This window comes from Quercus lobata, unplaced genomic scaffold (assembly GCF_001633185.2).
Source record: "Quercus lobata isolate SW786 unplaced genomic scaffold, ValleyOak3.0 Primary Assembly Scq3eQI_250, whole genome shotgun sequence".
In the NCBI taxonomy this organism is placed as follows: Eukaryota; Viridiplantae; Streptophyta; class Magnoliopsida; order Fagales; family Fagaceae; genus Quercus; species Quercus lobata.
The window spans coordinates 1-14,328 of NW_022155185.1; the positions used below are offsets into that span (position 1 = coordinate 1).

At 30.7% G+C, this 14,328-nt stretch overlaps 1 protein-coding gene across 1 annotated transcript; it reads right to left on the minus strand.

Moving 5' to 3' along the window:
- Positions 1-13,492: 13,492 nt before the first annotated feature.
- On the minus strand, positions 13,493-13,954 carry LOC115973712 (UDP-glucuronate 4-epimerase 3-like; the record flags this gene model as incomplete). Its single annotated transcript, XM_031093975.1, has 1 exon — positions 13,493-13,954. A coding segment is annotated over one exon (462 nt), but the record flags the coding sequence as incomplete, so codon positions are not given.
- Between the last annotated feature and the right edge of the window lie 374 nt (positions 13,955-14,328).

A 14,328-nucleotide genomic window follows, 5' to 3' on the forward strand; every position in this document is an offset into this window, starting at 1 on the left:
CTTTGTCCTCCACAGAGAATCAGAAGGTACGCATAATTTACAATTTTTTTCTATTATTTTCCAAACACAGTTTAATCTTCATTGTTTACCTTTAAATCCCAAAATTTGATTAATTAATTTACTTTAAATTTTGTATTTTTGTTATTTTCTTAATATTTTATACTATCGATTTGTTTTTTTTTTTTTTTTTTTTTTTTTTTTTTTTTTTTTTTTTTTGAGAACCTGGTTGCGCTTGTTTTTACATGCTTTCTCCTCGATTTTTTTAATTTTACAATATTTATTTAGATTCTAATAACCAAGAAGGGGTTATTATTTTTTTTTTCGAGAAATAATTACAACACACTGGTAAGTGCTAACCCCGTAGCTCGAACTCTTTCCCCCCTAAACCCCCAAGTATTTTGTGCATGGGGAAGTGTTAATTCAGCTACAAAGCCTTTAGCAACCAAGGGATTAATTTGTTGATAATTGATTTTGTTTTAGAGACAAAAACCACTAGTCAATATTTAAAGCGCTTAGGGTTATAAATATTATTAATTGGCATAGTTTTTATTTTGCTTCTTGGAAACCATGATTCTATTGATCCCTTCAATTTTATTTTTTATTTTATGAATTCTGTTTTATATAATATTCCTTGGATTGTCTTTCTGTTTTACATTTTTTTACGGATTTGTCCTTAAATTATCAATGTGACGGATTGGTTGCACTTGATTGAACTTTGAAAGTATTTGAAATTTGCTTATATTCGATTCATTAGGTTTCCTTCCTAGAAGCCGAACTCTAAATTGGGTACTTATAAATATATATATATATATATATATATATATTTAAACACTAGATTAGGTATAATGAAAAGATTACCGTATTAGCATTTTAAAGATCAATATGACAATATTGTTTAACATGAATATTGTTATTCTCACAAACAATTCGGTTTTTTTTTTTTTTTCAATTAATTAAGTTTGAGAATTTGAAATATAAAAAAAGTTTAAAAGTTTAGTACGGCATGACTTGTAATTCCAAGAAATAAAGCTTCCAATCCTTGAGTATAAATTACTGTTTGCCAAAATATACTTTGATTATTTTTAGTTTACCGTATAGTATGAGAATGATGGGTGATTGTTTATTTATGTTTTCATTGAACTCGAGTTTTTCATATTATAATTTGCTTAAATTTTTTTCTCTCCCTTATACTCAGAGGCTTGAAAATGGAAGTTACGAATTTTTCTCCTATTATTCCTCAACCATATCCTTGGCTTATAATTTGTGATGGGAAAAATCAAGAAAGACAAACTTTGGTTAACATATCGGACAATCATTTTAAGTCAATGACAATTCCTGAGATGCGTAATAAATCAATATGCACTAGCACAAAGGAATGGTTGGTGTTGAAAGATCTTGACTCAATGGATCTTTGCCTTATGAATCTTACTTCTAAAGAGGTGGTGCAGCTCCCACGTTTGGAATCTACTATTACAACGGATATTTGTATTCTATCATCACCAGAAAGTGGATCTAGCCATGATTGTCATGTGATGTTCATCGATGGTTTGACATTCTATTTTTGTCAACCTGGAGATAAGAAATTTAGTGAACAAGTGTTTGAATTTGATTTGGAAGGTAGGTTGATGTGGATACCTACAGCTACAATGTTTAGAGGGAAGGTTTACTTTTTGACAATTATTTCGGAAGGACCTAATGAATTGTTTACCGCTGAATTTGTGAATTCAAGTCTTCATTTTACAAAATTTACAAGCAAAAACCTTCCTGTGCCGTTACCTCCAGAAATAGTTGATTATCTTGTAGAATCTAGTGGTGAGCTCTTATTTATTCAAAAGATGAGGGGTGGATGGAATTTTAACAAGATTCTTGGTTTTTCCATTTTTCGAATGGATTTTTCAAGTCAAATGTGGGTGCAAGTGAACAACATAAGAGGGCAGACTATCTTTCTTTCTCAGCCTTATGGTTTAAAACATAAGGCTATATCTTGCTTTGCAAGAGAAAAGGGAATAAGAAAAAACTCAATCTATTTTACAAAGTGTTCTGATAGGTATATTTATATTTTTGACCTAGAAGATCATAGTATTTCGAAGTCATTATCTTGTCCCATTGTAAGCAAACATAATTCAAGACTTGATTGGGTTATGATTCCTTAAAAAAAAAAAATCATAAAATAATTTTAGCACCTTATGTTCTAGTTCTGCTTAAGTTGGTCATTAATTATGAAGATTTCGAGGATACTCTAATTTGTTGCTGATATTAATTGATTCTTACAAGAAGAAACACCAAACCTGGAACAATTAGTGCTTCACTCTACATGTCCCCTCATTTTGTATTGAACAATTGGTGCATGTGTGATATTGTTACGTTAATTAGAATCGGTTTTTATTTATTTATTTCTATTTTACAATTGTTGATTGGAATAAGCCTGGTGGTGCAAACCTGTAGCATGCGGCCTTTCAATGTAATTGTCAACTTCATTTTTTTTGTTCTTGAATATATGTGTGCACATGTTTTTTGGTCATATTTCTGTATATTTTATAACCAAAAGATGGCAGGAATAGAGGGCATGTTTCCCATCCAACTATTTAATAGTTATTATAGCACAACCCTTTCGAAGGAGAATGAGGCATATGGTTCAACCGCTATCTCTCTTTACTTGGTTTACCACAAAGATCATCAATAACTCCAATAACTGTAAATTCGAATAAGGACAAAATTTAACTACAAAATTGGTTATAACCTAAAACTACAAATTTACTTAATATCTTTATATTGGTGGCAAATTTTGACAAATCCACCATTGGATTATATTCTCTTCTTAGATTCTCTATGCTTGCAAAATTTCTAAAACTTAAAGATCAATAACTATGTCATTAATAAATTTTTTAAATTACAAGTTTTTGTTATTTAAAATTATGCAAAAAATATAAACTTATAGACCATATAGTAAATAATATCCGATTGATACAAAATTTGACATGTCTATTAGAAGCGTAAAGAATATGCAATTTAATAGTTAGATTTTTAAAATATGTAGTAATATTCATTTTTTCGAGTAAGATTGTAGTTTTAAACTACAACTAGTTTTATAGTTAAACTTTGTCCTTCAAATAATTAATAGGGAGTCCACAAGATAATATTCAACCAATAATTTTGATAGTATCTAGATTAATTGTCAAGAACTAAAATTATAGAAATTATTTCAAAACTAGAACAACAAACCCTTTTTTTACATTCAAAATTTTAATCAAATAACTAAATTGTAAATTCATATTTGTCCTTGTAGAAATTATTTTTCAAAATTTTAATTAAAAAAATAATTTGAAATTTTGGGGTTAAAAAATAAAAAGATAATTTGCTTAGTTCTTGCTACAGACTATTCTAATGGGCCATTCTTTTGGGCCCGCACTCACCAATTTCTACAAGGACAAAAGCAAGAAAAAGAAAAAGAAAATTATTTTATTAAATATCTGCACTTGTACCTAAAAATTCTACTGGGCCATCATTTTGGGCTTGCACTCACCAATTTTTACAAGGATAAAAGCAAGAAAATGTAAAAGAAAATCATTTTATTAAATGTCTGCAAATCTACTCCAGAATTCTAACGGCCCAAAATTTTGGGCTCTCACCATTTCTACAAGGATAAAAGCAATAAAAGGAAAAAAGAATTATTTTATTAATTGTCTTCTCTTCCCATATAGATTTAAGTCTTTTAATTTTTAATCTAGCATCGATGTTTGGGTTAGATTAACTTGATTTAAGTCTTTTAACATTTAATCTAGCATCGATGTTTAGGTTTAGATTGGTTAGGTGCGACACATCAAACCTAAGTTTATTTTTTTGGTATCTCGCTGTACTCGATTTTCCAACAATTTCTTGTTTTATAATCATAACTTGTTTGGATTTGAATTTTTTATTATCTTGTTTCCTTTTTTTTATTTAGCAACTATAATTAGTTTTTTTTAGTTAGAAATAGGCCTTGTATTAAATTGAAATTATTTTTTGGACACAAACTCCTTGATTTTATACATACAATAGGATTTTCTTTTTCTTTTTTTAGCAACACATACAATAGGAAATTGATGTGACAATCATAGATAATTTGACATCATATATAGATTGTGCAATGTTGGACTTGAAATTGTTCTTCGCCAGCAACTGACAGTGAGGAGGTAGAACTCTTATAGCTTGTAGGAAGGCTATTGCCTTTGCCATTGAAGTTGGAGGGATTTAATGTATTGGTTATTGAGGGTGATAACTCTGGCGTTATGAAGGCTATCTTAGTGTCACAATTTTTTAATGGTGGTATTTTCATGATTTGTATTTTAGTGTCTAAACACTATGAAACTTTCCTGATTTATTTGTTTGATAAGATTATTTTTGGTTTTATTTATTTTCTTTATGCACTTTGGGAATCCATGCCTTCATGCGTTCAGCCCATAAAAAATAAATAAATAAAATCTCTATGCTTAAAATTGTATTTTAGTTTTCATGGATTTTTTTTTTGGTTATTTTACAGGAATTTGTGACGTTATTTTTTTCAATGTATGACATATATTCGTTATTTCACATGGTTATTGTGTTCCTCACATGTCCATTGCAAAGGTACTAAATCATCTCATGATTGAAATACTCTTACGTTTAATTGCAAATCACATATAAAAATCAAATGCTTAGGGAATCTAGATTCCCACTCAACCCCTTTTTAAAGGAATGTGGGTTTCCTTTTAAAAATATGGATCTCCACATATTCATGCTTGGAAAAAGTTGCATTTTTTATAAACTAACAATATTATCCATTCCTCTTTACCATTTAATCAATAGAGATAAAATAATAATAATTATTATTATAACACGACAATTTAAATAATTATTTTTGTATTATACATGTCATTTAGAAAATGTTGTACTCAAATTTTATTCAATTTTTCATGGATTATAATTTATATTTTGTTTCATATAATTTATGTGGAGGGGAAAAAATACTTGATATGAATCAAATGTTATTGCGGAGAAAATAAATAATTTTTATAAGATTCCTAATCAAAACAAACATTAAAATAGTTATATTTATTGGTATCCAGATTACCAGGTATCACGTTTCTTAGAATTTGGATATCGAGAGCAATATAAACTCACTCAAACTAAATGCTTATGTAAATTGTCTTGCACTCAACTTAACCTTACTATTATATTATTAAAAAAAATATTGAGTTTCCTTATCCAACCTTTGATTATTATTATTGGAATTAGTCGCTAACCCATGCGATGCATGGATTAGTTGAACAAAAATTTTAAATTTTAAATTTTCCTAAAGTTGTGATCACTTGAAAAAATAAATTACAATTTAAGAGGGAAAAAAAAATACTAACACCAAAATGTTAGGCATGCCAAGTCTATTACCAACGGCAACCTTTCTTTAATGAAAATTATGGTCTCAATCATTTTTTTTAATATAATATAATCCCTCCCATTGCTCAATTTGTTTGCAAAATCCTGGATTTTTTCTTGCCATATAAAATGCAACCAAGAAGCCCAAAAATCAGAAAATAAAAATTATAGAAATTTTAACATAGAAAAATGTTATTAATTACACTTAGAAATGACATTGACACTCAAGAAGAGAGTAATCAATCTAGAGCAATAGGTATAGGAAAAGATTTTTTTTTTTTTTTACAGAATTGGAAAAGCTAATTTAGTGTTGTGGGGGGTAAAAGACTAATAGGCCCATGTCGATGTCTACATAGGGCTAGGGGTCCAGTCCAAGGAAAAACCCCTCCTCATCCATGGGGAGAATCTTTCTCGGCATGGATATAGTCGAGAATAAAAGAGGCAACCTGCCACTAGTAGTGACACTCCATATCGTTCCACAGGGCAAGAAAAGCACTAAAGCAGAAAAGGACAACGAAGAAAACGAAAGCGTCTAAGGGAGAGGCTGCCATTATTGCATTCAGTGCCTTATGCTTGACACGGGTCATACTTCTCTGTCCTTACAACCACTCCCAACAAATGGAGGGAAGGGCTGATGTGACAAGTACCTACCTTAGGGACCCCATTCAGGAGGAAGGAAACTACTATAAAAAGGGAGTAAAGAGAAACAGAAAGGCGGGGCGGAGTCCCCTCATCACACCAGAGGCACCAGAAAAAGCTCCCTGGACTGTGCCGAGGAGCAATCTCCCCCAAAAAACTCGGTCCTTGAAGAACATCGTGATGACCGTTGTTCATACACTAAAGCCTAACTCTTTGGCCCACTCTCTACAAATTCATTGTACCTGGCTCATTGGTCTAAGGTCCCATGCATCTTAGGCTTGGCCAGAAAAACATGACCCTACAAGTGTTATAGGCAATAGTTATAATATTTAACACGTAGAAGAACAAAAAAAAAAGCCATATCGGATGAATAAAGTGAATGAAGACAAATAAATGCACTGGAAATAATAGATTTTTGAATATATGAATGGAAAAAAAAGAAGAAAGAAGTACCAGTTCAAAGGTCATATAGTTTTAATCAAGATAGAAGACGACCAATCTAGGAAGCACTTGGAACACGCCTATTATCTATATAACCTTGACTGTCACCTTCTTGCCTCTCGTCTACTTATGATTCCAACTTTTATTCTTGGCGAGAGAAAGGGGCTCTTGCCTTCAGATAATGTAATTGAGAAAAATGCCACAAGAATCAAAACCCTTTTTGTTCTTAAATAATAAAAATTTAAAGGACAAATTTATGAGGTTAACACATAACCTAAGCTTGTTCCTTAAGACTCAAGACCCAGTAACATAAAAAACAATAAAAATAGAGTAACAATATAAAAAGGGTCATATATGTGAAAAATAACTTTTTTTTTTAAGTGACAATAATTTATAATTCTTAAATCACATTAATTCAAACAATATGGCAAAATATATGACTACATAATAGAAAATATTTAAGAGAAATATAGGTTACCTCAAAAGAATAATGCATGACAATAGCAATTGAAATTTGTCAAGACAATTGCATATATTGGAAAACATGAACCCAAATATTAAATGTTAAAATTTCTAAAAAACCAGAAGAAAGAGTAAAGAACTTAAAGATTTAGTGCCTATAAATTATTGAAAAAAAAAGAAGGTATGACTACATAACAGGAACAAAAATATAAGGGAAAGATGGGTTATTATCCATGGCTAGTAGTTGAAAGTAGCAAGATAATTTCAAATATTGCAAAAATTGAACCAAAAAAAGTTGTTAAACTTAAAGACTTAAAAAATTGAAGAATTGGTGAAAAAAACATATGACTATATAATAGAAAAAATATAAGAGGAAGATAAGTTACCTCAAAAGAATAATCCATGATTATAGCAATTGAAATTTGTCAGGACAACTTCATATATTGCAAAACATGAACCCAAAATTTAGATGTTAAAATTGCTAAAAAGCTAAAAGAAAGAGTAAAGAACCACATCAGAGAAAAAAAAAAAAAAAAAAAAAACCAGAGAAGAATGTGTTCATCAGAGAAGAAAGAAAAAAAAAAAAAAACCCAGAAACAGTCGTGCGGCGACTTGGGTCGCGGTGCGACCTGGGTCGCGCGGCAACCTGGTGCGCTGCGACCTGGGTCGCGCGGTGACCTGGTCGCGCACGGCCTGGGCCGCCGGCCTGGATCTGTCGCATGCGGCTTGTGTCGCCATTCCTTCTTCTTCTTCTTCTCTTTCTTTTTTTTTTTTCTTTCTTTCTGCCTTTTCTTTCCGCTGTTTTTGCATTTTGGGTTGCATTTTGGGTCATTAATATTTTATTTTTGGGTTGGAAATCGAGTCTCTAAGACTCAATTTCCATGTAGACGCCACCTAGACAAAGTGCCACATCAGACAGGAACAACCCATGAAAATCGAGCTTTAGAGACTCGATTTAGGGGCCCAAAATCGAGTCTTTGAGACTCGAGTTGCTAAAAATATATATAGTTTGTAAACGGACCCTACTAACTAAATAGTTTGTTTTTTATGGGTAATTACCCATTTTCGCCATCTTTTTACTTTGAAAGTTAAACAAAACAAAACAAAATAAGTACTGAGTTTCGAGTATCCCCGTGTGGCCCATATGGCCACTGTTAAAATTACTATATTAGTGCATACTGTTACTCCAAGCCTATCATTTGGTTTTTTTATCAAATCAGTCTATAAATTGTAATTTCTGTACCGTCTGTCGTCACAAATTCTATGATGCTAATTAGCTACCACAAAAATAAATAAATAAATAACTAACTGCTTAGCTTTAATAAGTAAAATTCATTTCAACCTTCTCAAGAAAAAGTTATTTCATCCAAAAAATAAAAAAAAAAGTACTTGTGAATTTTATAACATTAGAATCTACTTTTATTGTAAGAAAATAAAATAAAAGGATAAATATGTGGTGTTGCATCTATTTGAAAATGATAAAATTATTTATCAATTTTACTATAAAAACTTTATAACTTGCCGTGGTAATAAATGATATTGGTATCACATTAAAAATATGATAAAAACAAATAAATAACCATTCTATTTTGTGTTTATAAGGTGAATTTTAAAATTTTTAATTAAACTTTTAGTAAGTAGAGCATTACTCATCATAGAATCGTTAGCATATGCATCTTAAATTGCAAAATTTTATAATCAATATATGCTTATTTACCAATTTAAATTAACCATCCTTCCGAAATTAGGGAAACGTGGTACGAGTTTGTAATGAGTGTTTTGATTTGAAATTAATTTGTTGCTGATTTGTAATTATAGATTCATTCAAACTGTGGACTAATTATTCAGCATTTGGAAGTCGAGCGATGTGATACTTCTTCTCTCTCATCAAGATGGATTGCAATAATTCTTTATAATCAATAAATGTCTATTTACCAGTTTAAATTAACCATTCTTCTGAACTTAGGGAAAGGTATTGCAATTTTGAATGAGCATTTTGATTTTAGATTAATTTGTTGATGATCTGTTATTATAAAGACATTCAAATGGTGGATTAAATAGTCAATATTTGGGAGTGGAGCAATATGGTACTCCTTCTCTCACATTATGGTGGATTGTAACAATTAAATTCATGATGGAATTTACCATACCATACCATTCATGTGAAAGTGAAGAGTATTATATTACTGAATAAAATATCAAGTTGTACTAGTGATTTTTTAGACCGGCGTAATAACAAATATTTTAATATTTTTTATAATTATTTTTATTTTTATTTTTCTTTTTGTGGGGGGTGGGGTGGGGGGAGAAGTGAGTGATGAAAAAATTGAGGGAAAGAAAGATATAAATGAGGTGGGGAAAAAATTTTGGGGGAGGGGGTGGGGGAGGAGATACTAGGTTAAGATTAATGAAAGTGTAATTTATTAATTATTGAAAATTGCAAAAAATAAAACCAAATTTACACTCAACATTATTACTTTGTAGTAACATACCAAATGCAATTTTCTAAAGAAGTATATTTTGCCATAATACATTTTAGAAAACTCATTCGGCTAGAATGTACTCCACCCAAAAGTCGTTCCTAACACTACCTTAGTTTATTTTTCATTGAGAAAAAGTTGACCTTCTTCCTTTAAGATATGGTCATATTCTCCCTACTAAGAAATTATGGATAAAAAATTTCTCCCTTTGAGTAGAATAATGCATTTTCTTATGAATTTGATGCTTTTATTTCTATCTGGCTAATCTTGATTCGACATTAGAATATTAATATTTAGAATAAATTATTCTTTACACCATATTTTAATTTGGTTCATAACCATTTTAATGCGGTGTTACTTTGTGACATGGTGAGAGAGGCATTGGAAGAAGGGAAGGAGGAGTATTGTGTTGATGGGAAGCTCCAGTGTAATTTTTCAGTACAGAAGGCAATTCTAGTGATAAAGCTTGGTTTAATTTGTGCTTCTCAGGTTTCATCAATCAAGAAGAATTAAAGTGAATCTAAGTTCTAAAGATTGAGAAAAGGCAACATATATTGCATTTTTCAGTGAAAATAAATCGGCTTTGTTTGTTTGTTTTTTTTTTAAGCGATAGAAGAAAAAGGAAAAAGATTGTTGGAGGTCCTATTCTTACCAATCTTTTTTGGTTGTTGTAATTTTGTTTGTGTTGTTTTATTAATTTTGTTAGGGTTTTTTATTTATAAATTTGACGTGGCTGCACAATTGATAGTTGATGCGGAAAAAAAAAATATATATATATATATATATATGTATATATTTGGGCCGTTATCTACATCAGCATTTTTAATCCAACACTTAGTGGTAAGGACCAAATTGACATGACACTAAAAAAGTTAGAGACCAAATTAACATTTTTTTTTTTTTTGATAACCTAGAGACCAAATTAACATAATTGTAACATTAGTAACCAAATTAACATATGGTGTAAAAGATAAGATAAAGATCAACTTTATAGTTTACCCTTAATTTTTACTTACACTTTTTGTAGCTAATGTTAACAAGGCCATTTCCTCTAAAGCTCCATCCTTAGGTAAAAGTGAGATACATCATCAACATGGAGATTCTGGAGAATATTTGGGGCAAGGTTACACTTAATACTGGGGAATCCCATTTTTTAATAAATAAATAAATTTCTCAAGAATGTGTATTTTACAGATTTTAAAAATGTTAGACACCAAAAATAACAGTTCCCCACCATTGCCCCCAACAAAAAAAAATAAAAATAAAAATAAAAATTTGATAACAACAACAAAATGTCCATCTTTTTTACCCAAAAAAAAAAGTTTCCATCTTTTAACCCAAAAAAAAAAATTATTTATACTAGAATTTTGTTTCTCCTCTTTAGTATTTTCCTCTCTTAGTATTGGTGGAGGCAAATAGGTAAAATGTTAAATTTAGCAACTAATATAACAAAAGTTGAACAAAAGGCTAATGCATCAGTGGAGCAAAAGCCTTTTTTTTTTCTTTCTAAATTGGTAAACTATGGCAATTGAGTTCAAATGGTGAATTTTTAATAAAAACAATTTCCTCTAGGAGATTTTATTTTAATTTTATTTGAGACTAAGCTTTATTAGTTGTTGTTAAGCTTCAAATTACTCTTCTTGATTTAGACTCAAATTAAAATAAGGAAAAAAAAAAAAACTACACCTGGGAGATTTAATATTAGGGGGTGATAGTACTCAAAAAGCAATTTTATCTTAGATATATAAATATATATATATATATATATTTTTCGTTTAGTATTTAGAGTTTAAATCAAGCTGTTGTTGTTGTTGTTGTTAAGTTTCTAATCGTTTGTCAATGCTTGATTTAAACTGTAAATGCTAAACGAAAAGAAAAAAAAAAGGATATTTAATGTTAGGGAGGCATAATACTCAAAAATAGAAGAAGAATAAGATATATATATATATATATATATATGTAAGGACTGAAATTGTATTGACCCCAAAACCGGATTGGGCTCAAACGCTAATGACCCAAACAATAAATTTGTAGAGCGTGGATAGAAGAATTAGATTTATCCCAGAAGAAAAACAATTAAATTTAACGATTTAAGACAGTTTGACACAAATAAGATTATCCAATTTTTCCTCGGAACAAACTAAGTTATTTGTTTCATATGGTTTTCTTCAAGACAGAAATTGTATAAGAGTTCCCCATTTTCTCTTAATGCATCTTTCCATGTTATATACCGCAATATTCGGGTCATCCTTACCACACACGTGTAGGTTAGATTCGGGGGATTCCTTTATGTCCCATCCAACACTTCCTAGAACCATCAACCAGTAGCTGTAAGGCTGCTTGATCACTGTTCAGACATCACTTCCACATTAATACGGACAGAGAGTTGGTTGAGAGGCAATTAATGCGGAAGTAGCAGCCTTTGAAGATATTTGTCTACCTTTTTATTCTTATCCCTGGTCCAATGTCCTACCCTTAGTTGTGACGTAACCTCGAAGTAAGTCTGTGATGATAAGGCATTTAGATTAACCTCGGACACAAGTTGCCGAGAAGATTTCTGTCCTCGAACGTTTATTGGACCAATCTCACATTGTCTCTACTCTTCTTTTAATTTTATTCTACTCATAACCTTATTTGGGCCTCCTCGGATGGTCTAACGTCCTCGGATTGGGCCATAGGCCCAGTTAATATGGCCTTTAACAATACTCCCTAGTAACTGGCCCCCACAATATATATATATATATATATATATATATTTATATAAAATAATGATGAATTTTTGCTTTGTACATTTTGATTGCAAGGTAAGCAATTTGTGTACACTCATTAAAATTTATAAAAATGATAAGGATTGTGTATTCTCATTATTGTGTGTGTATGTATGTATGTGTTTAAAATTTTTCTCTACTTTTAATCTAAGGGCATGTAGGAAATCCAACTATCCGCTAAAATGGACCAAATCCAATGAGTTTGGTCAGTTTTTAAGAGTTGGTGTCTTGGTGAGTTGGGTTAGATTGCCTTTTTTTTTTTTTTTTTTTTTTTTAGTGGGTTAGGTTGGGCGCTTGTCAATAGATTCACAAATTCATTTAACTCATCCCAACCCATTTATATTTAATATGTATATTAATATAAATCATATGGGTTTTTTTTTTACTTACCTTTTCCCCCTATCCCTTAATAAAAAATTAAACCCTAACCTTTTTTTTTGAGAAATAATTACAACATGTTGCTAACCCACAACTTGAACCCTTTCCCTCCTAGACCCCCAAGCACTTTATGCATGGGGAGGTGTCAATTCAGCTACAAGGCCTTTCCCCCCTAACCTGTTTTCACATTTCTTTTCAATATAAGATTATTTGTGTGGGTTTAATGCAATAATCAAATCATTTGTGTGGAGTTTGGTACTATGCTTAGGTATGTAAGGTTATAAATTTGTCGTTATTTGTATTGGTCTTGTGTTATGGTCAAGTTTGATTAGTGTATCAAACCAACACAAATAAGATTATAAATCTATTGTTATTTTTGTTAATAATCTTATAACTATGTTGTTTTAATACTTAGTTTTTTTTTTTTTTTTTTTTAATACCATCCAACCCAATGCAGCTTGTTCCATGTGGGTTGGGTTAGGTATTTTTTCAACCTAACCATGGTTAGTTGAATTGAAAAAATCTCTTATCTTAACTTGTGCACACTCCTAGATGTATCAATATGCAATGTGGTCCCCCAAACTTTGACTTCACTCTAGTGAAAGAGTCATTTTAGGTTAAAATAAGGTTAAAATGCAAAACTCACCCTCTAAATTTCACAGTTTTTCATTTTAATCCTTTAAGTTTGAGCTTTGTTATTTCAGTATTTTAAGTTTCATTCATTCCCAATTGAGTCCTCCGTAAGTGTTCTGTTAGTTGATGTCATCCACTTACCAAAATGACACCGTTTTGAATGTTATTATTATTATTTTATTTCTTAATTTCAAAATAAACTTAAAAACATTAATTAAAAATAAAAAAGAAGAAGCTAAATTATCCAAGGGAACGACGCCGTTACCCAGAGGATTAATCGGCTTCTTATTCTCTAATTAGCTAGTCTGTTTGATCTTTTCCTGAAAATGGTACCCTAGTATTAAGTCCATAAACCGAACAAGTAGAATCCCACAAAATTGCAGGTTGTGGATTCACAGATTTACAAACTTCTAACAAGTTAACAAAACCAGCAAGATTGCTATGCACATAAGATAGAGGATTTTCCATAGCATACCTCACTCTAGCTTGAGCTGCCAAATGCAATACATGGGTAAAAGTCACAAGCTCAAAAAGCTTCTTCAAAAGCGTCATGTCATTGATATCTCCTTCTACAATTAAAACTCCCGAATACTCCAAAAGCACTTGCCTTGCTCGCTTCAATGTTGGGTCATAGAACTCCTTGAAATTGTCTATACCCACCACACCGTCTCCGCATTGCTTAAGTGCGGAGCAGACATAAATTACAACAAACTCGACAGCTTCGGTGAATAAATAATCCCCACCCAGACCAATAGTAGCCCGCTATCTGAGAATAAGGAAGCCGATTAATCCTTGGGTAACGACGTCGTTCTCTTGGGTAATTAAGTTTTTTTTAAAAAGAAAAAATTAAAGTTTTTTATTTTTTGAAATTAATAAATTAAAATATAATAATAATAATAATAACATCCAAAACGGCATCGTTTTGGTAAGTGAATGGCATCAACTAACAGAATACTAATGGAGGACTCAATTAGGAATGAACGAAATTTAAAGGACTGAAATAACAAAACTCAAACTTAGAGGACTGAAATGAAAAAATGTAAAACTTAGAGGGTGAGTTTTGCATTTTGACCTTAAAATAAATAAGGAGTGATCCATTATCAACATTTTCACTATACTTTTACAACAAATCTTAG